The 27,291-nt window shown below is 38.1% G+C and overlaps 1 protein-coding gene and 1 pseudogene across 4 annotated transcripts in view; one reads left to right on the top strand and one right to left on the bottom strand.

Moving 5' to 3' along the window:
* Positions 1-27,291, bottom strand: part of NUDT9 (nudix hydrolase 9) — a 55,846-nt gene that overhangs the window by 9,562 nt on the left and 18,993 nt on the right. The window contains exons 5-8 of one of the 4 annotated variants that reach the window (XM_043572221.1): positions 13,863-13,974; positions 11,726-11,872; positions 10,148-10,232; positions 2,447-3,604 (exon numbers count right to left, since the gene is read on the bottom strand). In XM_043572221.1, coding sequence (XP_043428156.1) covers positions 3,573-3,604; positions 10,148-10,232; positions 11,726-11,872; positions 13,863-13,974 — 376 coding nt within the window. In that variant the 3' untranslated portion in view covers positions 2,447-3,572. Of the gene's footprint in view, positions 1-2,446; positions 3,605-4,378; positions 8,657-10,147; positions 10,233-11,725; positions 11,873-13,862; positions 13,975-27,291 lie in introns of those variants that run through there. The other 3 variants (XM_043572220.1, XM_043572222.1, XM_043572223.1) reach the window with 3 other exon arrangements.
* Positions 4,889-5,011, top strand: LOC122479175 (annotated as a pseudogene).

Here is a 27,291-nt window from a genome sequence, read left to right on the forward strand (position 1 = left end):
TGTACAGACAGATAGCATTCAATTGATATTTACTGTCTACTGCACGATAGGGTCTATAGTGAGTGCTAGAAATACAAAAATTATGAGATAAGTTCACAGTCTGATGAGAAAAAGATTCATAAATGTAAAAATGTATTTTGATAAGTACTTCTAGGTGCAAATACAAAGTTGGCTTAGGCTGTGGGTCAAAGACTTCATTCACAGAGGAGACATTATCTGAGCCAGATCATGGGCGGGGTGGGGGGGGGTGCACTGCAGGCAGAGGGAACAGCAAATGTATCTGAGGGACCTGAGGACATGGCAGTTTGGGAGAAGAATGATCAGTACAATGAGGTTGCAACACAGATTGGAGACATGTTAAATTTGGACAGTATTTAAGCAATGATGCTGTGAAAAATTCACACACATTTTAAAATAGCATCTGGCTTAACTTCTTGTCTACCACCTATTTTTAAAATAAACATGATTTTGCATAGTGTTATATCTAAATGTAATAAGCACCTTCCTTTTGCTTGTATTTAATTTCAAACTGTTTCTCAACTTTAAGTAGGCTTTTGGAAATTTGTCACTAAAGTTGAAGTCCTCAGTGGAAGTCTTTCCTTTTAATGTTTTCACGTATCCTACTTGAATCCTAGCCACTAAATTTCTGACTACTTGCATTTATCATTAATTGCTAGTCATTTTGGTTTTAGTCAAGGGGCGGGGGCATTGTTTCCCTTTTGTGGTAGTGGTGGTGTTGCTGCTGTTGTTGTTGTTTTGGCTGAAATCCAGAAATATTTTTGTAAATTAATGAAAAATTTTGAAGTTTTGGTTTATAATTAGAATATAAGAGTCTCTGTTAACATCTTATGTAAATCTGTGTGGCAGTAAAGAATCCCTAGTATTTGAAGTGGAAACTCTTCCTTCCACCAGATGGCAGAGTAGTATTAAAAAGCAAGCAAAGAATCAACTACTGTAGACAAACTGGTGGTGAATTTGCAAGAATTATCAAACACATCAAACAGATTCCTTTTGGCTTTAGATTTGACTAATGAAGCAAAAGCATATCTCTTGAGAGAGAAAAAAAAAAGATTTAAAATCCATTAGAATCTAAGCTTCACCAAGTAGAAGGTGGGCTCGTTGAGAGCATATAATTGTTCAATAAATACTGGATGGATGGATGGATGGATGGATGGATGGATGGATGGATGGAAGGGTAAGTAAATTAGGAAAAAAGCTAAAACAAAATTGTTTTATTCACACTTCACTTGTTTTCCTTCTTTTTTTGTAGATTCCGATTCCTTTTCCTTTTCCTTATTATCCAAATCAGGTAACTATACTTAAAGTTTCCTTTAAGAAAGCATAAAACAGTGAATTATTTATAAAGCCCATTTTACCTCTAAAACCTTATGCTTACATCTGCCATTAATGAGAGAAAAATACATTCTTATTGAAATGGAATCTGTCCTAGGATCCTTTGAACTAGATTTAAGGTTATGGTCGTGTTATAAAAGGATTTCATTTTTTACAGGATTTTGCTGAATGGAGGGACAATTACATGACGAGATTAACTTAGTCACAAACCAAAAAATATGTTGTATATATTATAGCATACTGTTACTAAATTTTTAAATGATACTATTACAATGATAGGGAATGACATTATTAAAGTATTTCTTTCATAAGGAAGTGATCCTAAAATATAGTCTTTGCTCCAACCCAGTGAGCCTAAGTTTAATGATCTTTCTGAGAAGTCCCTGCTATGTTTGGAGACCACAAAAGAAAATGTGGACTATATGCTTCCAGAAATATAGGTTTGAAGGGAGGATGGGTACTATATTAGTGAATATGAATCTTAGTGCCATAATTTTAGAAATCTAAGAATTCTAAAAAGCATGTGTTCATTAATCAAGGTAATATAAAATGTATAACATAGAAAAGATAGTTAAAATGCTGAATTACAACTCCCTGATTATTTAACTACGTTTCCTTTATTCTAGGTCCTGACACTTAATGATCTTATAACGGTAAATATATCTGCCCTGTTAATCTATAAAGTTCATAAACATATTACATTCAACTCCCTTTATAAGATAGGCCAGCTCATCATAAAAATTTCTGTCTTTATTAGTCTAATTCATTTAGAAACAAAATAAATCACAGCTGTTAAATTCAAAGTCAAAAAACAATCTCAGTTCATTTCTACATTCTACAAACAGTTCTACATTCATTATTCAATTCATACAAACTATAAATTGACAAAACAACCTTTTCCATCACTGATGAGGGTAAAAGTGAAGAGTCAAAAGACTTAGACTTACAGAATAAATTCCTTTTGGAGAAATGAAAAAGACTTGATTATTTCTTCACTAATGAAGCATTAGCATAAACACATTATACATTAAAGATTATCAAAGCTAAGTTCCAATAGATAATGCTGCTTTTTTTTTGGATGAAAGGCACACAATTCAATTTTTTAATAAGGCCCTTTATTGATACAGTAAGTTATTCAGAATATTAGTTCATGAAAACAGAGGAGAAATACTTGAGTGGAGTTACAAAAGATAACACTGAAAAATTCCATTTCCTTATCTAAAAACATACTTTTCATACTTAAACATTTTCTGAAATCAAGACACATCTCACAACAGATACATTTATTCTAAGATTTCTTTTTTCTTTAAAATACTATCACTTAAAATGGTACATTTTACAATTGGTGGTATCTTAGAATCAGGGACATCGCAGTATTTTGTAAAAATGTCAGAAACTCAGGCCTAAATCATTCGTGTGCCGGAGATAAAATTTTTCAGGATTTGAGACTATTTAAAGCCAACCATCTTGAGGAATATTTAAGTGTCCCAGAAACTTGAGACCAAACAAGCTTCTGAGTCTAATCAATAAGAACCTAAGTCTCTTGAGTTCAAGTGCTAGTGCTCTTCCCATAATCCACTCTGTTTAAGCAATGTTATAGTCCATTTCCAAATTGTAGACAATAAAAATTCTAGCAGATTTCTAACGAAAAATGTTTTAGGAAACTGCCTTCAATGATTAATCATTAACAATTACAAAATTGGCAAGTTCACCTTTATATCAAAACCTGCAGAAAGAGCACTGACCTGTGGTTGGAAAGCCTAGATTCAAACCTCTCTTAGATTCTAATTTCTCTCTTGATTTAAATCTCTTTTACAATTAAATTAGCTGTGTGACCCTGGGTAAAGGTATCGGTTTACCTCCCAGGTCTCTTCCAGTGCAAATATACTCCTCAGATACTCATTCATATTACCAGATCTGGACACTTAATACCTATTTATATTTTTTTTTGGAAAATTTTTAGAAGTACTCTTGGCCACAACCTATATCCTGGAAAGAATTCTGACAGAATAACTTCTAGAACTGCCATACCTTCATAGCCCAGGATTCTCCCAGGAATCCTAGTTAAGTCAGAAAGCAGGAAGAGTCACCTTAAGAAACAAACACCACCTCAGGTATTGTTCTTGCCTAAGCAAACATTGGGACAGTGTTTGACTTACATATTCTTGCATACACACCGGGATAGACAGCTCTACAAATACGAAGGGATTCACTTTCTTTCACTGGTCAATTCCTTGAGCAAGCTGCCAGTCTGTTACGACAGAAGGACCCGTGGAAGCTACAAAGCAATACTTTTCCAGTGACACTGCTTATGTAAACAAACTCTTGAAGCCAAGTATTTATAGTTGTCCTAAAATTTTGGGTCAAGTATCATTCACATAGGGAATTTTCACGCTTCAAGAAACCTAGCACTTGCATGGATATGTACACGGTGAGTTTCTTAACTGTTCAAGTTTTTATTCTTTAGATACAGTAAATACAATTACAATATTTCTGTGAATTAAGGGAATTTAAATCTAGATATTGCACATTCATTTTAAAATCTTATATCATGTAAATAAACCTCTAAATAAAATGGAACTCATTTTTCAATAAAAACAAATTTTCATATAGAAAATCTTCTAGCTTATATGTGTGCTAAGTTACAAATATGTTAAAAAATAAACCCATTAACAGCACTAGCATTGATCGATTTTTCTTCTTTCAGTTAATCACTTCTATTCTGAACGAACTTGAGGTAAGTTCATATTAATTTTAATGTTTATTTATTATTGAGAGACACAGAGAGACAAAGCATGAGCACTGGAGGGGCAGAGAGAGGGGAGACACAGAATCTGAAGCAGGTTCCAGGCTCTGAGCTGTCAGCACAGAGCCGGATGCGGGGCTCAGACTCACAAACCACGAGATCAGGAAGTGTGACGCTTAACCAACTGAGCCACCCAGGCGCCCCTCATATTAATTTTTAAGTTATTATAAAGTATAAACCTATTTAATGGACTGAGGGTAATGTCTTTTTTTTTTTTTAATCTTTTAGGGCTTCTTTGGGGTAAGACTTTATTTCTATGATTATATTGATAAAAACAAGTGACATTTAATATCAGGAAAGGTAAGAATAACTCTCCTCAACTATAAAAATATATGGCAGAATCAAACCCAACTGACTTACCCAAATTAGAGCTCCTGAGTTATAAACTCTAAACAATTTAGATCAGAATTTCTGCAGGTCTAAAAAGGTATTTTCATAATGCCATGGTATTTGACAAAATTTCAGCCTACGAAGTATATGCAATGTTAAGAAATTTCAAACAGTAAATTTTTCCTCAAGCTTGTTTTTGTTTTATGGACAATTCATAGTAAGCAGTGAGAAAAGTCTGCTGTGAAACTACCAAATCTAGAAATGGCCTCATTTCAAGGCAAGGCAAAACATCTCCTTAACACCAAAGCATCAGCTTGCTGGATGGAGAGGCTACAAATCTTGAGACTTCTTTGATTCTCATCCAAGTTTGTTCTCACTTTAAAATATATACAAAAGATAAGCTTTGTGCAGTGGGTATATCATAGCCAATGAGGTTTATCCAAGGCACGATTATTGCTAATTGAAAATACATACAAAAGATATATTCCTTTTTTAAATATGAATTAATGTCAATCAAAATTATTATATATAAATTAATGTTAATCTACCTTGAGAGAAGCTAATGAGTCAAAATATTCTGAGTCCCAATTTTGAGAAAGAAATTGGATTTCACCCGTTTTCCTCCTTATACATTTCATTGTCCCCAAATGCTTACTTAGTATTTCTTACCACATCAAATGCTCTTATCAGGCCATCAAAGGCCAAGTGGGAGAAGCGAAGTGCTTTGTTGCAGAAAAACCCAGTTGAGGATTCAATTTATCACCATTTAAGATGTAACAGGATCATGTTATTTTCTATCTGCCAGTACACATGATTGTATGAATACTAACCCATCAGCAATAAAATGACCATAAGATGGGAGATGTGAGTGGAAGCAAAGAAGAAATTATGGCAAGAATACCTTCATATAATAACTGTAATCTGTATTGTTTATTTTGGCAGAGATAATTCTCTCCCTCCTATGTCAGAAGTTATATACTAAGGTTAGTAAAATCTCGAAATATCTTTCAAGTACTACTATATATTTAATTTTTTTTTTTATCTTAGGAGTTTAATAGTCTCAGGTCACATCCATATTGATAAATTAATAGCATGATGAAAGGTATACTGATGAAAGCAGTAATTAGCCTACTTAAATTATAAATGCTTCCTTCAAATGATGTATTTTTAAATCAGTTTATTAAAACCTCACAAATATGTTAGAAAATAATACCAACCACCGTTTCTTACACTGTAAGAAAATATAGCATTTAGCTTCTAAAAGTGGTTGGAATTTTCAAGTGCCAAATATTCAGGTTTTAGATTATGTTCTTACTATACAAGTTTAGCATATGCTTCCATTTGAGTCTGAAATGCTGGCAAGACAAACACCGAATTGCCACCACATATCCTTAGGTTCAGATATTATCAAGTAAATTCTCTTTGGGTTCAAATTATGCAAACAGTTACAGTGATGCTAGTTAAATCAGTTGTGACCTTAAAGTCAAGTCATAAACCATTAAGTGTGTTACTGTTAATGTGAGTACTGCTTAAATAATATATAATCTTCCAAACTGCAGACTTAACACAACAAATCATCAAAGCTTCATGACCTTAGTAGACAATACAGAATAAGTTTCGGAACCTGGCAGACCAGGATTCAAATCCCAGCTCTGTCCCTTACTGAATAACCTTGGGAAAATCTTTAGAAGGATCATTTTCACTTGTGAAATGGAAATAATACCACCTAACTTCATAGGATTGTTGTGAGGATTGCATGATATAATGTAGATACTCAGTAAATGGTATCTGTTATTACTATTTTACTAAATAGTAAAATATTTTTAGATAAAAAGTATTCAGAGTATTCTTCCTTATACCTAAAATATAGGAAAAGCAAATATGGCATCAATATCACCTAGTGATATAGGAGCAAATATTCCTCCAGAAAGGTCTTCAACTAAAATTTTAATATGGTTTTTCTTATTATAGATGATGCTGGATATTTATAACACTTATCAGAAGATTACTTCTATTTTATAATTTTGCATACTTTAGAAATGTTCCAGAGAAAACTCTAAAATGCCATGAAGAATTCATTATCAATAGACCATGTGCTTTAATCATTCTTTAAATAAAATATTACCTACTATCTTTTCTAATGTCAATTTAAATGTTTCAACACTATTAGATGTAAGTAAATGTTGACCTTCAGGGAATTGCTCAAACTTTCTCAAGAGCTTTTGTAAGCAGCTTTAAAAATTCTATTCAGTGCCAGGAAAAAGCAGTCTCTTCCTGCCAAACAGTAAAAGTAGAATCCAACTCTGATTCTGGGAGAAGGCCATCCTACCCCTCAGCTAGTGAGCGGGTCATCCTGGTCAAGCACAAGTCCCTTATTACATACCAGGGACCAGGATTTTATGGATTTTAGAAAATTAATACCATACCTAAACCTTGTAACTCTTCCAGAGGGGTCTGAAACAGCATCTGGAAATCAAACATTCTAATGTTTCTCGGCAAACCTCAAGTCGCACTAATGAGGAAAAAGCTTCCTGTCAGTTCAGTTCAGGTTTACCACCAAAGTAAAAGTAGCTTTGACACTAAATTTAGCAGGGGTTGAGGGGACTTTTGATTTACATTAGCCCAAGTTCTGTTCTCAAGCTACAGAATAAGCCTAATACCTTTTTCAAATATGTGAAGAAAAGGAAACCACCATGTCTCTATCCCTTATACCTCCTTTTCTTCAGATACCCCATCTGTAACCCAACTAGAATGAAGATGGAATTATGATGCTCCCTACTCAAGGTTGACAGGAGTAAATATCATGGGATTTTCTCAATAAATATCTTAGCCAGGATGTGATACACATGCCCACTAAGACAAGTATTATTTTCATTCTTCTTCCCTAAGTATCTAGAACATCAACTCTTTCCTTTATCTGGGAATTATAATGTTAACGGTGGGCCTCTCAAAAACCTATTCCAATCCTTATTCCCTTCCTAACAAATAATATGTTTAACTCTCAAAGGCTTCCCTCCCTCATTTCAATCCTTTCTGAACATCTATTTTTATTTTTATTTTACTTCTTAGAGAAAGCATGGGTGGAGGAGAGAGGCAGAGGAAGAGAGAGAAAGAGAGAGAGAGAGAGAGAGAGAGAATGAATATCCCAAGCAGGCTCCATGGTGAGTGTGGAGCCCAACATGGGGCTCGATCTCACAACCCTGGGATCATGACCTGAGCCAAAATTAAGAGTTGGACACAACGAACTGAGCCACCCAGGTGCCCCTGAACATGTATTTTTACTTTATTTATGATACATACTGTTACAGTAGAGTGAAATAAATACATCAATTTAAATTACTAATTTCCAGGACATATTTTTAAATTCAGAATTTTTAAAAAATGAGAACACGAGCTGTTCATTGATATTGATCTTTATTAACAAGATCAATTTCCTCAATAAACTGAAATTTCCTCAATAAACTGGTAATTCTGAAGTCAAAACAAGGTTTTCATTTTTTAAATCAGCTTCAACAAGATCACATAAAGCAAATAATTTAAAGACAGGTTAGACACTGGCAGTGTTCTCCTAAAGGAGCCTGATATTTATGCCAGAAACATCCTTCAGACCCTAGATCAACAGGAAAAAAAGAAAAGAAAGAACATGGAAGGCAGAAGTAATGGCTGACCCTAAATTTATCTTTATTCAGGTTATGGTTCTTCAAAGACCATCAGCTGTTTCGATTTGGTTTAAACAATGCTTAAATAGAATACATAAAAAATATGTTGTTTATTTCTTCTGACTGGAAAGCAGAAAATTATGTGTTGCATTTCATCATATTTACTAATTTTATTCTGATTAAAACCTTCTAAATGCAAACAGTTTTGAAAGTGAATGAAATAATTTCCAAGTGACCGTGCCTGCCCCCCTTATCTATCCTATGAGCTCTGTGGTACCGCCTTCTTTTCAGCACGTGCTCTTCTGCACTTGGCTGACACAGAGATGAGGCTACAACCCGCGACACTCAGCATCAGAGTTCTCACTCCAGTGTGCATCTCGTTTCTCTGCCACGAGTTTGATGAATTGAGAGTGACTGGCATAAAGCTGAAGTTGATCACTGATGTCCACCCATTTCACTTTTCCAGCATCATCTCCAGCTTCTAGGGTAAGGTTATCCATTATCTCACCTATTGCCAAAGCACAACATCACCAAGAGAAAGTAATTCATTTATTTATGTCCTTTTCAACATAACTCTGTAGCTTCAAGTATTCTTACTGAAAACAATTTAAATCATTATTGTATTAGGTGCCCCAGGGAATTAAAAACTAGAAGCTTCCAAATTTTCCAAATGCCCAAATTTTAACCACATTGCTAAATTTTAAGTAGAGGCACCAGTAAGGAAGCTTTTCTCTTTAAAAAGTAAGAATATTGGCTTTAGCTTTTAAAAAAAAAAAAAAAGTTCATATTAAATGAGTATGAAACTTACATCAAAACAAGTTCTAGAGGGATTGGAGATTTAAATGTAAAAAAAAGAAAAACAATTATTGGCAATTCATTTCACACTCTTAAGTGGACCTTTCTAAAATAAGCATGTGGGTGCCTGAGCAGCTCAGTCAGGTAAGTGTCTGACTCTTGGTTTCAGCTCAGGTCATGATCTCATGGTTCACTGATAGCACAGACAACATGGGATCCAGCTCTGCATCAGGCTCTGGGCATATAACTTGGAGCCTGCTTGGGAATCTCTTTCTCCCTCTCCCTCTGCCCCTTCCCCCCACGCGCCCCCCCCCAAATAAATAACCATGACACCAAACCAGAAATCATAAATGAAAATATTTATATTTACAAATAAATATATTTATTAAAATCTTTATAATTATCAAAAAAATTAAAAATAAAGCTCTTAATCACTGTTGGGAATGTAAATAGACTATTTCTGTAGGACAATTTGGCAATGCTTATCAAGAGCTTTTAAAAAAGCAAATGCTGGGGCGCCTGGGTGGCGCAGTCGGTTAAGCGTCCGACTTCAGCCAGGTCATGATCTCGCGCTCCGTGAGTTCGAGCCCCGCGTCAGGCTCTGGGCTGATGGCTCAGAGCCTGGAGCCTGTTTCCGATTCTGTGTCTCCCTCTCTCTCTGCCCCTCCCCCGTTCATGCTCTGTCTCTCTCTGTCCCAAAAATAAATAAATGTTGAAAAAAAAAAATTTTAAAAAAACAAATGCTGAGGCACCTGGAAGGCTCAGTCGAGGAGCCAACTCTTGATTTCAGTTCAGGTCATGATCCCAGAGTCGAAGGACTGAGCCCATCATTGGGCTCCATGCTGAGCATGAAGCCTGCTTGAGATCCCCCCCCCCCCCCTCTCTCTGTCTCTGTCTCTCCCCCTGCTTGCACTCTCTTTCTAAAAGAAGAAAGGCACCTGGGTGGCTCAGTCAGTTAAGCAGCCGACTCTTGGTGTTGGCTCTGGTCATGATCTCATGGTTTGCTGACAGCACAGAGCCTGCTTGGGATTCTCTCTCCCCCTCTCTCTCTGTCCCTCTCCTGCTTGCTCATGCTCTCTCTCAGAATAAATAAACTTTAAAAAAAAAAAAGAAAGAAAGAAAAGGAAATTGCTCTTTGATGAGAATTCATTCCACAAATACCAGAGTGCCTCTTATCAAGTCAGTTTAATAAACACAAGTTTACCTGTTTCATCATGGTAGTTCACAGCTTCTGTCTCCATCCATGCATTATCAGTGTTTCGAGGATCATCAACATATCCTTTATATATCTATTTTTAAAAGGAAGCAAAGTGTACAGTCAAACGAATGGGCGGAGCAGATGCCTGCTACATCAGAAATGTAAATATCCTATTACAAAGCAGTGTGCATATAATTAACTGTACATTATAAAGTTAAGATGGTAAATTATATGTCATGTTTTTTTTACTACAATAAGAAAAAAGTGCCAACCTAAAATTGTCAGGAGGCAATATTAAGCATTTATTTATGATCAGAGAACTGCAAATCTGAGTACAGAGATGTGGGTAGCAACCCAGTGTCCCACTAGGGAGCAAAGTCAGAGGTTTTTAAGATGCAAAGAGAATGCTTGTATAAGTTGTTTTCAAAGAATTTTGACTGGCGTTGCTGCAGAAAACTAATCTTGAGTGAATATAATTGGTTGCTAAGGCTATCACTAAGCAAGTCCCTTTTGTAGCAAGTTGCAGGTGTTTGTGTAGAGTCTTTGGAGTATTTGCGGTTTAGCCCAGTTTAAAAGATCAGGGCTCCACCTGGTGAGGAAGTCCCACCTTCTTAAAGGCCTCTCAGCTCTATTTTAAAACCCCTTGATAATAAGTGACTCCTTATTTCACCTTTCACAAGTGAAATGTAAGTATCATAGAAACTTTCATGTAACATTCCACATGCTTGTTTTAAATTTCCTAGGATAAGTATTCTCAAGGTCAGCTTTAAAATTCACAAAACCCTCAACTCTTCAGACTCTAATTTCATAATTTGAGAATAGTCTTATTTGGGCCATATGACTTTTTTAAAGGCTCTATAAGTATTTTTCTGCGATTATATATATTTTATATATATATATATATAATTTCTGTGATTATAGTTTCAGACATAGATTTTTTTAGTTTAAAAAAGAAGATCTATAAATAAATTTAGTAAAGACTAATACTTAAGCTATTAATATAGGAAAAGATTTGGATCTAGCCATCTAACACAAACGTGACCCCAAAAGACTGAACATAAATAAATAAGAAATCCTAATTCTAGAAAGAAAACAAAGCAATTCAAACAAAAGCCAGCAAAAAAGAAACTCTTTTTCCTTATTACCAGCACACATATACTTTATAAGGTGATTTTTTTTAAATCACAAAGGGTATGTAGACAAAACATAAGACTTAAATGGTTATCAACCAGAAAAACTCTGAATAACATAATTTAAAATGTAAACGTACTCTCAAAAGAGCTAAATTTATGTAAGTTTTTTTAAAAGGTTTCCAGATGGACGGGTGTGTTCAGTGTCACGTTGGCTCACATCTAGTCTAAAGAAAAACTAAGAGGAAAAAAGTGTATTCTAATAAATGTAACTGACCTAAAGTTGGGCTATAAAAGTTTAAGCAGAAATCTATTCACAGTGAAGATCTATAATTTGTTTCTATGAATATGTATTTCAAATATACAGGTTTTACCTATCAGATTTCCAGGTGAACTTTTAAGGAATTTTCACTAATCCGTGAGGCTAAAATCCTTCATGGGAACCATTTCTTACCACTAGATGTTCCTGGCTGAAGAGTTTGTGCAACTGTTCCTCTAATTCTCTCTTTTCTGCACTGGATTTCTGTAAGGAGTTGAGAGCTTCCTCACCAAATTCTCTTTTCAGTGTAGCACTAATCTTCTCTCCTGGGTCCACCATCCCCTAATAGCCACATTATTTTAAAAAAAAAAAAAAAAGTAATAAGCTTTAATTCATTCAACAAATATTTCCTGGGTGATGCAGTAGACACATTGTTCTACCTGGCCATAATCATGATTCCCATTCTCCTGTGATATGTTCTTCTCTAAACCATTTGATTCTAGTAGAAGTAGCCAATCAGGGTATCTCATGTATTTGCAGTAATTTGTCCAAGGTTAGCCAATAGTAAACTGAGCCAATAAGACTCCTTTCCTGGTATCTTCTACACTCAAGCTAAGGAAGGAAGGCCTGGAGGCAAGATGGAATATAGCAAGCCGAAATTTCCCCATTGTTCATCCCATTCCAGCCACACTGACCTCCTGAATCAGTGTCTAGGACATGCCAAGCAAATCCCACCTAAGGCCTTTGCACCTGCTATTGCTTGTGTCCAACATGCTTTTCCCTAGATACCCACATGCATCACTCATTCACCTTCTTCGAATCTTTGCTTAAATGTTACCTTCTCAGACCTTTTATAACCACTCTAATCTCAAATTGCAAACTCTCAAACATTTCCTAGTCTCCTTCTTTGCTTTAGTTTTTTCCTTAATATTTATACCTTTAAACATACAATAACATATTTTATATTATCTGTTTCCCCCACTGGTATGTGAGCTCCAAGAAAACAGGGATGTTTATGTTGCTCTGTTATATTCTCAATGTCTAATATATCACCTGACAAAAAACAGATCTCAAAATATACTGATTAGATGAATGGTTTTCAATATGACATCAAGGACAACCACTTCCTTACTGATCAGAATTTCAGATGACAAAAATATAAAATCCTACGATGAAATCATTACCGTGTTTTACACTAAGCATGGGTGAAGTTTGACAATTTGGCTCATAATAATTAACCTAAGCTTTTATTACAGTCACCTGGGATTTTTATTTCCAATCCATTTTTATCTTACAAAGAAAAAAAACAACCATTCTTGCAGATAGCAGTATAAGAATCATCCTCTTTTCAAATTATCTTCATTTCACAATATGGCATAAAATATAAAACCCTCTGTTGCACACATACACATTTCAAAAAGCCACTTCAAATTTACCACTGAAATGAACTCAACAAAGGTACAACTGTTCCTGATGATACTACAGAAATTTTAAAAACTACAAGGAGGGGTGCCTGGGTGGCTCAGTTGGTTAAGCATCTGACTTTCGGCTCAGATCATGATCTCACAGTTTGTGAGTTCTACCTCCACTTGAGATCCTCTGTCCCCACCCTCTCTCTGCCCCTCCCCAGCTTGCACGCGCGCGCTCTCTCTCTCTCTCTCTCTCAAAAGTAAATACACATTAAAAAAAATTTTTTTTAACTACAAGGAAAAGTAACAAGAATTATCTTTTTTACATCTAAAGTTAATGAGAATTCAATAAACCAATGCTAACAGTCTTACCTTGGACTTGGAAGTAGGGGTTGAGTTCTGAGATGGGACCCAACATGTATGAATATCTACTTTATGCCAGGTGTTTTATATGCTACCGCTACTAATCCTATGAAGTAGATATAATTATGTAAATTTTAAAGAGAAAGTTCTGGGGCACCTGGGTGTCTCAGTCAGTAGAGCAACTCTTAATCTCAGTGGTGTGATTTAGAGCCCCAAACTGGGTGGAGAGACTACTTAAAAAATAAAAATTTTAAAAATTTAAGGTAAGTGTCTGAATTCTGTATTCTCAGCTCAAAGTGGGAAGGCCAACGTACAAGCCTAGGTCTAACTCCAAAGTCCATGTTCTTTTCCAATGGCTTTATAATTAGACTCAAATTCTAACAGCCTTGATGTATTATCCTACACTTGCTATTGACAGACTTCATTGCAGTGATAAATGACAAAAGAATTACTAAGTGAAGTGTGAAGGAATGGAAAATAAATGGAGGATAAAGATCTACATACAATAACCTTCCAGTAAATGAAGCTAAAAAGAACTTTAATTTAATTTTAATTCTTACCCCTGGGATTGCCCATTCTCCACAGTCTTTCCTTTTTATTGCCACAAACTGTAAGATGTTTTTCCCAGAAACAGGGTGGGTAATTTTATTTCCACTTCTATCCCTTTTCCACCTGTAAATAGTAATATAAAATCATAATGGATTTTGAAGAATAAGGATCTATCTCAAACTTGAGACAAAGTTATAACGATGTATTTTTCTTTATAACAAGAGTATTATAAATTCACCTCTCAGCTAGTTTTACCAAAAAAATTATTTTGTATTAGAAATATCCTGGGGTACCTGGGTGGCTCAGTTGGTTAAGCGTCCGATTTCGGCTCAAGTCATGATCTCACAGTTCGGGAGTTTGAGCCCCGCGTTGGGCTCTGTGCTGACAGCTCAGAGCCTGAAGCCTGCTTTAGATCTGTGTCTCTCTCTCTCTGCCCCTCCCTCGCTCATGCCGTGTGTGTGTGTGTGTGTGTGTGTGTGTGTGTGTGTGTTTATGTGTGTGTGTGTCTCTCTCTCTGAAAAATAAACATTAAAAAAAAAAGAAATATTCTGTATTGAGCACTGTTACAAACCAAGTCAGATGTCTACTTTCCAAAAAAGATATTCTCTGTAATAAAAATTCAGGATGTAAGTAGTTTTTATTAAAGAATTGTCAAAAAAAGTTTAAAAGCAGAACAGAATTTAGAGATGGGTCATAAAACTTAAAAACATAGTCGAAGGATCCTTTTTAAGAATCACTTTAGGGGCGCCTGGGTGGCGCAGTCGGTTAAGCGTCCGACTTCAGCCAGGTCACGATCTCGCCGTCTGTGAGTTCGAGCCCCGCGTCGGGCTCTGGGCTGATGGCTCAGAGCCTGGAGCCTGTTTCCGACTCTGTGTCTCCCTCTCTCTCTGCCCCTCCCCCGTTCATGCTCTGTCTCTCTCTGTCCCAAAAATAAATAAACGTTGAAAAAAAAAAAAAAGAATCACTTTAATATAAGAGATCTGGTAATATTTCCTTTTAATGGGTCACTCTGTTATCAAAACAGAGATTACGCAATGCAGATTACACAAGTTCAGCTGGTCTCAACAGTAGTGCTTCTCAATCTTTATGCCGTTTCTTAAAAAACAACAAAAACAAAAAAAACACAAAAACCTCACTCTATCCTTTAGTTTTTAAAAAAGTATCAAAGTAGGGCACATGGGTGGGCTTAGTTGTTTGAGCATCTGACTCTTGATTTCAGCTCAAGTCGTGATCCCAGGGCATGGGATCAAGCCCTGCATCAGGCTCCACACTCAGTGTGGAGCCTGCTTTGGATTCATTCATTCATTTTCTCTCTCTCTCTCTCTCTCCCCCGCCCCACTCTGTCCCTCTCCCCTACTCAAGCTCTCTTAAAAAAAAAAAGTATCATGGTTATGTTAATTTTAGAACGAACTTTTTCTTTTTTTTTAAAGATTTTTTTTTAGGTTTTATTTTTAAGTAATCTCTACACCCAACATGGGGCTCAAATTTACAACCCTGAGATCAAGAGTCACATGCTCTACCAACTGAGCCAGGCAGGCGCCCCAAGAATGCACTTTTTCTAACCATAGCCTCTTGCCCAGAGATGCTGATACATCTCCCTTTCCCTTCTCTACCCCCACCACACCCAATTTTAAGAATTGTTCTAAAACTATCTTAGACAAAGAAAAAGATTTTGAACCTCTAGTACTAAACCAAAAAAGAAAGCCTATGATCTAATCATTGCTTTGAATTAGAATCAATGAAATTAAATGAGTTTAAATAGTTCTCCCCCCTCCTGCAAATAAATAAATAAATAAATAAATAAATAAATAAGTTTCCAAATTTCTTTATATGGTGGTTGACTACCATATCTAACCCATAATTCCTGCCCTGAAAGAGCTCATAGTCTAGGGGTGGAGCTAGACATGTAAGTGAATAAATTATAAGAGAGTGACAATTTGATGAGGGCAGTAAATAGAAATGAAAGAATAATTAGTACAAGAAGACAGCATCTGTTTTTAAGGATGCCAGACATAGGTATGACATGAGCAAGAAACAAAGGTATAAAATAATATGTTCAAGAAACTGAATCTATAGGTGGGGTCTGGCACCATGGGCACCACAGAGGGAAAGAAGGATGATGAGGCCAGATGAGTAGGCAAAGAATTCATCAAATTCATCTGCTTAGAGAGCCAAAGAATATTTTTAAGCAGGGTAAAACCATAAGCAATTTGTATTTAGAAAGCTCACTCACTTTGACAAAAGTGTGGAGGCTGGTTGGGAAGAAAGCAAGACTGGAGGCTAGAAGACTGTTACCACTGATGAGGAAGCATAAGGCAAGCTGAGAGCAAAGTACAAGCTAGCATACCCCGCCCCCCCCCCCAAGTGGGATACGTGTGGTATTCCTCAGGCACTCCTAGATGCCCAAGAACAAAAGAAAGGAAAGAAAACAAATGGTTAGAGATCACAGTCATGCAGGACAGGAGTCTCTATCAGTTTACAAATACCTTAGTAAATTACAAGAAAAAGGCAATCTTATCAATATCCTAATCTTCTGAAACCTAGACTCAGTTTCCTGGAGCCCCTAATATCACCCTCCCCTCCACAGTGATGTGGGGAACAAAGGCAAGAAGGAAATGGCAGGTAAAATTAAATTTCCTTATAACCTGCAACCTGCAGCCCACTGACAAATACTTGAAGCAAATGCAGAGTATAACATTTCTCCAGGAACCCCCTGCAGACATAATGTTGATGCCTTACTAGAGGGAAAACAAGCTTAGCTTGACAACAGCAAGGCCTCAGGTATCTTAGGAGTCCTCTTTAGCACACTGAAGTCCCTCTGGAGGCCTCCCTTTTGTCTTCACCTCCCCCAGCTCCACAGTATGTAACCAGTCACTCCTCACAACCCCAGTGCAGCTCTTTCTGCCCACGGGTCCTGTCCCTGTGCTTTAATAAAATCATCTTTTTGCACCAAAGATGTCTTCAAGAATTCCTTCTTGGCCATGAGTTCTGAACCTCACCATCACCCCAAAACCTCATCACCATGATCCAGGTACAAGATTGAGAACAGGAATGAAGGTAGACGTGGTACTTTTACTTCTTAAGGCCCATTTCTATAGCACTTATTATGTACCTGATACTGTTAAGTCTTTCGTGTATTTATCCATTTAAGTCTCAAAACAACCCTATAAAGTAGTTGCATTATTATCTTTATTTTACAAATGTGGAAAATGAAGCACAGAGTAGATTAAACTTGTCCAAGACTGCAGAGCTAAGTGGTATAAACCAAAATTTGAACCCAGACAATCTGCTTCCGGAATCTGCACTCTTAATCACCATACTGTCTACTTAAATCAAACAAACAGAATGTTTACACTAATTGGGTAAGAGGAGGGTGTGAGAAGGTGAAAGATGCTCTGTACACTCACACACACTTACCAGCACCTACTATATATACATCACATTAGAGAAGCTGGGAAAACCAAGACAGACATGCCGCCAGTTGAGGCTGCAGCACAGGGAGAAGCAGGACTGGGGGAGAGGCGCTGCCGGGCTAGAGAGGGCCAGACTGATGATGAACAGTCACATAACCTGTTTACCTTCTCAGATTTTACCCCAAAGGCACTCATTTAAGAACTACCAAGCAGAGTAGTTTCTTCTTTTGTTCCTTATTGTAAATACCAAATGATGAGGGAAACAAAGGCAGAAGGAAATGGCAGATAAAGTTAAATTTCCTTACAACCTGCAGCCCACTGACAAATACTTCAGGCAGGTAGGGTATAACATTTCTCCAGGAACTCCCTGCTGTCTTAATGTGAATTCTTTGCTAGAGGGGAAAACGACCTAGCTGACAACAGCTAGGCCTCCTGGATCCTGTGAGTCTTCTTCAGCATATGAAAATCCCTTTGGAAACTCCTCCCCCCCCCCCTTTACTCCCCAAACTTCCAAGTACATAACCAGTCTCTCCTCAGAGGTCCCAAGGCAGCAATTTCTGCCCCCGGGTCCTAACCCCATGTGTTAATAAAATCACCTTTTTGCACTGAAGAAGTCTCAAGAATTCTTTCTTGACCATTAGCTCCAATCCCCATCACTCCAAAATCTTATCATCAAATAAATTACCACCGAATTTAAAACAAAATCCTTGATATAATGGAAATAATGTATATTTTAATTAATGAACCTCATTAACATTTGTTAAATGCCAAATGTTATTTCTAAATACTATTGATATTCCCTCCCCACTTCTTTTTTTTTTTTTAACGTTTATTTATTTTTGGGACAGAGAGAGACAGAGCATGAACGGGGGAGGGGCAGAGAGAGGGAGACACAGAATCAGAAACAGGCTCCAGGCTCTGAGCCATCAGCCCAGAGCCCGACGCGGGGCTCAAACTCCCGGACCACGAGATCGTGACCTGGCTGAAGTCGGACGCTTAACCGACTGCGCCACCCAGGTGCCCCTTCCCTCCCCACTTCTGATGGCTCACACCTTCCTGTCTCACCAAAACTGGAAAGAAAATGAGAATACCACTAACTATGGATCTGACTTTACTCACAGTAATGTATCAACACTTCCCACCTCATTTTCACTTTAAAGGATGTAAAGGAACATCAGATAGTTGTACCCACCGAATCCCTAGGAGAGGTCCCTGAGAACAGAAACATTTAACACTTTCCCTGGAGCATTTGTTAAACTACACTATACAGAGCTGTTCTGAATCATGAAGTACTTGAAAGAAAAGGGAATGGAATCTTTAAAGTGCCTAGATGATTCTTATGATTACTCATTAGTGAAAAACTGGTATAAAAGAGAAAAAGTAGGGGCGCCTGGGTGGCGCAGTCGGTTAAGCGTCCGACTTCAGCCAGGTCACGATCTCGCCCTCCCTGAGTTCGAGCCCCGCGTCAGGCTCTGGGCTGATGGCTCAGAGCCTGGAGCCTGTTTCCGATTCTGTGTCTCCCTCTCTCTCTGCCCCTCGCCCGTTCATGCTCTGTCTCTCTCTGTCCCAAAAATAAATAAAAAAACATTGAAAAAAAAATTTTTAAGAGAAAAAGTATAATATCTGGAGTCAAATACTACAGCCTCAAATTTCAGATCGACATAAACATTTAGGCAAGTCACTTAACCCCAGTGAGTCTTCATTTTCAGATCTATAAAACAAGAGATGTTAATATCTACTTTGAGGAGTTGTGTGAGAAACAAATGGAAAAACTGATGACAGCACCTCGCAGAGGAGAGCAATACTTTTTAACAATGTGCTTTAGCCTTGTTGATGCTTCCTTTTTAACATCTTACATTCTTCTCTTCCTTCCATTTCCGCTGCCACTCACTCATTTAGACCAACTCATAGCTAAATATATGCATTACTGAGGTAATAAAGAGCATCAACCTAACAGTACAGGTGAAAGCTAGACTCTGCCATCTGTGGGCTTTTCCATAGCCTTGGACCCTCTCAAAGTCTTCACCTATTGCTGACGCTGTTGTATAATGGCCGCATTAAGCTCAAAAAGTCTATTATTTCAAAACAATGCCACCCAATCAACACATACACTCCCATGTATTTGGCCCACCAGAGATAAAGATAAGCTAATGAAAGGCTAACTTCCAAGTGTCTAGCTTCCCTTTTCTGCCTCTTGTCCCCTTACTGGCATTTCTACTTCAAATGCTTCACACCTTCCTGATTTTAGCCAGCCTTACCAAAGTTGGAAACAAAACTGATACTGTCATTAATATTTTTTATTTACATTCATTAAAAGTATATTAACTCTTCCCATTTCATTTAAACCATAAAGTTTCTAAAGTAATTTTATTTAAGTTTATTTATGTATTTTGAAATAGAGAGCATGCATGCACAGGGGGAAGGGGCAGAGAGAGAGAGAGAGAGAGAGAGAGAGAGAGAGAGAGACAGACAAAGAGAATCCCAAGCAGGATCTCTCACAAACAATGAGATCATGACCTGAGCCGAAATTGAGCTGGACACTTAACCAACTGAACCACCGAGGTGTCCCTCTAAAGGAATTTTAAATAGATACATGGGTTGGTAGGTAGATACATAAGCATCTATACATAAGATAGGTAGATGGCTGGGCGGGAGGAAGCAAGAAAGGATGGAAGGAGAAAATTGGAGTGAGCTGTGGGGTAAAGACCTCTTTTGTCAGGGAAATTGAAAGGCCAAGGAGAAAAAAATGGGACAAATATTGGTGCCTCTTCCAGTAACTTGAAAATAAGGGAATTAAGCTGTTTTCTTAGAGTTAACCTATGAAATCATTACTGGATCTCAGATCAGAGAAAAAGTTTCCTGAAAGAGAGGAAGACCCTCAAAATATGAAAATTAAAAAATAAAAATATTGAGGGTATTTGCATTATTTAAAGCAAAGTGACAACTATTTGTGAAGACGGAGTTGGTCAGTGAAGAAATCCTAAAAAAAAAATTAAAAGGATGACAGAGATGACAGAATATTCCAGACGTGCTGAAAAGATGATTCCTATGAAGATGGTCAAGTCCATCTAAACCTAAGATTCACCTGCCTTCCTCATTCTGATTCATGCTTACCAAGGGGCCTTCTGAATATGATGTGGCTTACCAGATAGATTTACCTCAGGAAGAGAATGCCTGTCCCCTATTCCGAAATCTTCAAGGGCTCCCCTTAACACTCCTGAACTTTGTTATTGTAATATTCTCCACAATAAAACTGCATAAAAATTACATGTTTGATTACCCACTATTCTACAAAATATTCTGCTTCAACCAGCTGATCCTTTCATTGTCCCTCAATACTCAAATGGAAGATTTTGAGGGGGAAGATGGTGGCATAGGAGGACACTAGGCTCACCACGTCCTGCTGATCCCTTAGATTCCACCCACATCGGCCTAAATAACCCAGAAAACTGCCAGAAGATTAGCAGAATGGATTCTCTGGAGCCAAGCGTAGACAAGAGGCCCACAGAAGAGGGTAGGAAGGGTGAAGAGGCGGTGCACACAACCTGGACTGGCGGGAGGGAGCCGGGGTGGCGGAGGGGCAGCCTGCATGGCAAGGTGGGATCCCCGAGTCTGGCTTGCAAAAGCAGAGGGGCCAGACAGAGTGTGTTCTGACAGTCAGTGGGACTTAACATCTGGAATGTCATAAGTCAACAGCTCTGCTCGGACAGCAGGAGAGCTAGAGGACTATGGGAGGGAAAGTTGTTGAGCCCCGCAGGACAGAGCTCAGCTTGCCAAGGAACAAAGGCGCTGGAAAGCGCCATCTCCCTCTCTCATCCCCCAGCCAAAATCCCAAAGGGAACCAGTTCTTGTAACGGAACTTGCTTGCACCACACAAACACCCAAGGCTGTGCTTCTGTGGATCCATCCCTCTGATGGGTCTGCCTCCCTCCCGGTGCCGCAGGGCCCCTCCCAAAGCGGACCACCGAAGGCAAAGCGAGCTGAGTCTACCCCTCCCGCCCCTGTGCACCTTGCGGATCCACCCTGGCTAACACACCAAATCCCATCGAAGCAGCACCACAAGCCTAGCAGTGTGTAAGTAGGCCAGACAAGGGCCACACCACTCCACAGTGAGTCCTGCCCCTGGGAGAGGGGAAGATAAGGTACATACCACTCTGACTGTGGCCCCAGCTGTGGCCTGGGGGCAGACAGCAGGTCTGACTGAGGTCGAGCCCACCAACACAAGTTACTCCAGACAGCACAGGGGAAGTGAGCTGCAGTTCCACGCCACCCCAGGGACTATCCAAAATGACAAAACGGAAGAATTCTCCTGAAAACAAACTCCAATAAGTAGCAACAACTAACGAACTGATCAAAAATGATTTAACCAATATAATGGACCATGAATTTAGAATAATAGTCATAAAATTAATCGCTGGGCTTGAAAAAAGTATAGAGGACAGCAGAGAATATTGCCACAGAGATCAAGGGACGAAGGAACAGTCAGGAGGAGCTAAAAAATGCTATAAATGAGCTGCAAAATAAAATGGAGGCGACCACAGCGCGGACTGAAGAGGCAGAGGAGAGAACAGATGAATTCGAAGATAAAATTATGGAAAAACAGGAAGCTGAGAAAGAGATAAAAAAATCCAGGAGTGTGAGGGTAGAATTAGAGAACTAAGTGATGCTATAAAACGCAATAATATACGATATTTGGGATTCCAGAGGAGGAAGAGAGAAAGGTGCTGAAGGTGTACTTGAAGAAATCATAGCAGAGAACTTCCCTGAACTGGGGAAGGAAAAAGGCATTGAAATCCAAGAGGCACAGAGAACTCTCTTCAGACGTAACTTGAATCGATCTTCTGCATGACATATCATAGTCAAACTGGCAAAATACAAGGATAAAGAGAAAATTCTGAAAGCAGCTAGGGAAAAACATGCTTTAACATATAAAGGGAAACCAATAAGACTAGTAACGGATCTATCTACTGAAACTTGGCAGGACAGAAAGGAATGGCAGGAAATCTTCAATGTGATGAACAGAAAAAATATGCAGCCGAGAATCCTTTATCCAGCAAGTCTGTCATTCAGAATAGAAGGAGAGATAAACGTCTTCCCAAACAAACAAAAACTGAAGGAATTCATCACACTAAACCAGCCCTACAAGAGATCCTAAGGGGATCCTGTGAGACAAAGTACCAGAGACATCACTACAAGCATGAAACCCACAGACATCACAATGACTCTAAACCCATATCTTTCTATAATAACACTGAATGTCAATGGATTAAATGCTCCAACCTAAAGACATAGGGTATCAGAATGGATAAAAAAAAAAAAACAAGACCCATCTATTTGCTGTCTACAAGAGACTCATTTTAGACCTGAGGGCACCTTCAGATTGAAAGTGAGGGGATGGAGAACGATCTATCATGCTACTGAAGTCAAAAGAAAGCTGGAGTAGCCATACTTATATCAGACAAACTAGACTTTAATTAAAGGCTGTAACAAGAAATGAAGAAGGCCATTATATAATAATTACAGGGTCTATCCATCAGGAAGACCTAACAATTATAAATGTCTATGCGCCGAATACAGGAGCCCCCAAATATATAAAACAATTACTCACAAACATAAGCAACCTTATTGATAAGAATGTGGTAATTGCAGGGGACTTTAATACTCCACTTACAACAACGGATAGATCATCTAGACAGAGAATCAATAAAGACACAAGGGCCCTGAATGATACATTGGATCAGATGGACTTGACAGATATACTTAGAACTCTGCATCCCAAAGCAACAGAATATACTTTCTTCTTGAGTGCACACGGAACATTCTACAAGATAGATCACATACTGGGTCACAAAACAGCCCTTCATAAGTATACAAGAATTGAGATCATACCATGCATACTTTCGGACCACAATGCGATGAAGCTTGAAATCAACCACAGGAAAAAGTCTGTAAAACCTCCAAAAGCATCTGGGCACCTGGGTGGCTCAGTCGGTTGAGCGGCCGACTTCGGCTCAGGTCATGATCTCGAGGTCCGTGAGTTTGAGCCCTGTGTCGGGCTCTCAGAGCCTGGAGCCTGTTTCAGATTCTGTGTCTCCCTCTCTCTGACCCTCCCCCGTTCATGCTCTGTCTCTCTCTGTCTTAAAAACAAATAAACGTTAAAAAAAAAAAAAACTTAAAAAAAAAAAAACCTCCAAAAGCATGGAGGTTAAAGAACACCCTACTAAAGAATGAATGGGTCAACCAGGCAATTAGAGAAGAAATTTAAAAATATATGGAAACAAATGAAAATGAAAATACAACAATCTAAACGCTTTGGGATGCAGCAAAGGCAGTCCTGAGAGGAAAATACATTGCAATCCTATCTCAATAAGAAAAAACCCAAATACAAAATCTAACAGCACACCTAAAGGAAACAGAAGCAGAATAGCAAAGACACCCCAAACCCAGCAGAAGTAGAGAAATAATAAAGATCAGAGCAGAAATAATATAGAATCTAAAAATCTGTAGAGCAGATCAATGAAACCAAGAGTTGTTTTTTTGAAAAAAATAAACAAAATTGATAAACCTCTAGCCAGGCTTCTCAAAAAGGGAGATGACCCAAATAGATAAAATCACGAATGAAAATGGAATTATGACAACCAATCCCTCAGAAATACAAGCAATTATCAGGGCATATTATGAAAAATTCTATGCCAAGAAACTGGAAAACCTGGAAGAAATGGACAAATTCCTAAGCACCCACACACTTCCAAAATTCCAACAGGATTAAATAGAAAGCTTGAACAGACCCATAACCACTGAAGAAATTTAATCAGTTATCAAAAATCTCCCAACAAGTAAGAGTCCTGGACCAGATGGCTTCCCAGAGGAATTCTACCAGACATTTAAAGCAGAGATAATACCTATCCTTCTCAAGCTATTCCAAAAAATAGAAAGGGAAGGAAAACTTCCAGACTCATCCTACGAAGCCAGCATTCATTTGATTCCTAAACCAGACAGAGACCCAGCAAAAAAAGAGAACTACAGGCCAATATCCCTGAAGAATATGGATGCAAAAATTCTCAGTAAGATACTAGCAAATCGAATTCAACAGCACATAAAAAGAATTATTCACCATGATCAAGTGGGATTCATTCCTGGGCTGCAGGGCTGGTTCAACATTCACAAATCAATGTGATACATCACATTAATAAAAGAAAAGAACCATATGATCCTGTCAATCAATGCACAAAAAGCATTTGACAAAATTCAGCATCCTTTCTTAATAAAAACCCTCGAGAAAGTCGTGATAGAAGGAACATACTTAACCATCATAAAAGCCATTTATGAAAAGACCACAGCTAATATCCTCCTCAATGGGGAAAAACTGAGAGCTTTCCCCCTGAGATCAGGAACACGACAAGGATGTCCACTCTCACCGCTGTTGTTTAACATAGTGTTGGAAGCCTAGCATCAGCAAGCAGACAATAAAAGGAAATCAAAGGCATCAAAATTGGCAAAGATGAAGTCAAGCTTTCACTTTTGCAGATGACATGACATTATACATGGAAAATCCAATAGACTCCACCTAAAGTCTGCTAGAACTGATACATGAATTCAGCAACGTCGCAGGATACAAAATCAACGTACAGAAATCAGTTGCATTCTTATACACTAATAATGAAGCAACAGAAAGAGAAATAAAGAAACTGATCCCATTCACAACTGCACCAAGAAGCATAAAATACCTAGGAATAAACCTAACCAAAGATGTAAAAGATCTGTATGCTGAAAACTATAGAAAGCTCATGAAGGATATTGAAGAAGATATAAAGAGATGGAAAAACATTCTGTGCTCATGGACTAGAAGAATAAATATGTTAAAATGTCAATACTACCCAAAGCTATCTGCACATTCGATGCAATCCCAATCAAAACTGTACCAGCATTCTTCTTGAAGCTAGAACAAGCAATCCTAAAATTTGTATGGAACCACAAAAGGCCCCGAATAGCCAAAGGAATTTTGAAGAACAAGACCAAAGCAGGAGGCATCACAATCCCAGACCTTAGTCTCTACTACAAAGTTGTAATCATCAAGATAGCATGGTATCGGCACAAAAACAGACACATAGACCAACTTAATACAATAGAAACCCCAGAACTAGACCCACAAAAGTATGGCTAACTAATCTTTGACAAAGCAGGAAAGAATATCCAATGGAAAAAAGTCTTTTTAACAAATGGTTCTGGGAGAACTGGACAGCAACATGCAGAAGGATGAAACTAGAACACTTTCTTACACCATTCACAAAAACAAACTCAAAATGGATAAAGGACCTGAATGTGAGACAGGAAACCATCAAAACCCTAGAGGAGAAAGCAGGAAAAAAACCTCTCTGACCTCAGCCGCAGCAATTTCTTACTTGATACATCCTCAAAGGCAAGGGAATTAAAAGCAAAAATGAACTATTGGGACCTCATCAAGATAAAAACCTTCTGCACAGCAAAGGAAGCAATCAATAAAACTAAAAGGCAACCAATGGAATGGGAAAAGGTATTTGTAAATGACATATCAGACAAAGGGCTAGTATCCAAAATCTATAAAGAGCTCACCAAACTCCACACCTGAAAAATAATCCAGTGAAGAAACGGGCAGAAAACATGAATAGACACTTCTCTAAAGAAGACCTCCAGATGGCCAACAGGCACATGAAAAGATGCTCAACGTCGCTCCTCATCAGGGAAATACAAATCAAAACCACACTCAGGTATCACCTCACGCCAGTCAGAGTGGCCAAAATGAACAAATCAGGAGACTATACATGCTGGTGAGGATGTGGAGTAATGGGAACCCTCTTGCACTGTTGGTGGGAATGCAAACTGGTGCAGCTGCTCTGGAAAACAGTGTGGAAGTTCCTCAAAAAGTTAAAAATAGACCTACCCTATGACCCAGCAGTAGCACTGCTAGGAATGTACCCAAGGGATACAGGAGTGCTGATGCATAGGGGCACTTGTACCCCAATGTTTATAGCAGCATTCTCAACAATAGCCAAATTATGGAAAGAGCCTAAATGTCCACCAACTGATGAATGGATAAAGAAATTGTGGTTTATATACACAATGGAGTACTACATGGCAATGAGAAAGAATGAAATATGGCCTTTTGTAGCAACGTAGATGGAACTGGAGAGTGTTATGCCAAGTGAAATAAGTCATACAGAGAAAGATACCATATGTTTTCATTCTTATGTGGATCCTAAGAAACTTAACAGAAGTCCATGAGGGAGGGGAAGGAAAAAAAAAGTTTAGAGAGGAAGAGAGCCAAAGCATAAGAGATTCTTAAAAACTGAGAACAAACTGAGGGTTGATGGGGGGTGGGAGGGAGGGGAGGGTGGGGGATGGGTATTGAGGAGGGCACCTTTTGGGATGAGCTCTGGGTGTTGAATGGAAACCAATTTGACAATAAATTTCATATTAAAAAAAAAAACTCAAATAGATATTACTATAAGCTTTTTTTCTTAGGCCTCCTGTTGTCCCCCTATCCAAGCTTCAAGTTCAGCTCAAGTCTGCCCACTTCATAATGCCTTTCTTCGGTGTTCCAGTTTACCGTCATCACAACCCACATCTAATCTAATTTTTAAATCGGACTGTCTCACCCATTGTACCTTGACACGTTTTCTTAGTTCATATTTTTCATCTTACAAATGAAGCCATAGCTCTTCTGTGATAGGGAGCTGAAACGTAGAATTCTTTTATTTTTTTTATATCCTCCAAAGCACCTACTCAATTTTGAGAACAAACAGATGTTCAGTAAATTCACTATGTGAATTAACTTTGTTCAGATAATGCCTAGCCTACTCATATAAAACTACAACTTTACACTTGTATCACATCAGTACGATTTCACATCAAGACCCTTTAAAATATACATTTCAATTGGGGCGCCTGGGTGGCGCAGTCGGTTAAGCGTCCGACTTCAACCAGGTCATGATCTCGCGGTCCGTGAGTTCAAGCCCCGCGTCGGGCTCTGGGCTGATGGCTCGGAGCC

Source organism: Prionailurus bengalensis, chromosome B1 (assembly GCF_016509475.1).
Source record: "Prionailurus bengalensis isolate Pbe53 chromosome B1, Fcat_Pben_1.1_paternal_pri, whole genome shotgun sequence".
Classification (NCBI taxonomy): Eukaryota; Metazoa; Chordata; class Mammalia; order Carnivora; family Felidae; genus Prionailurus; species Prionailurus bengalensis.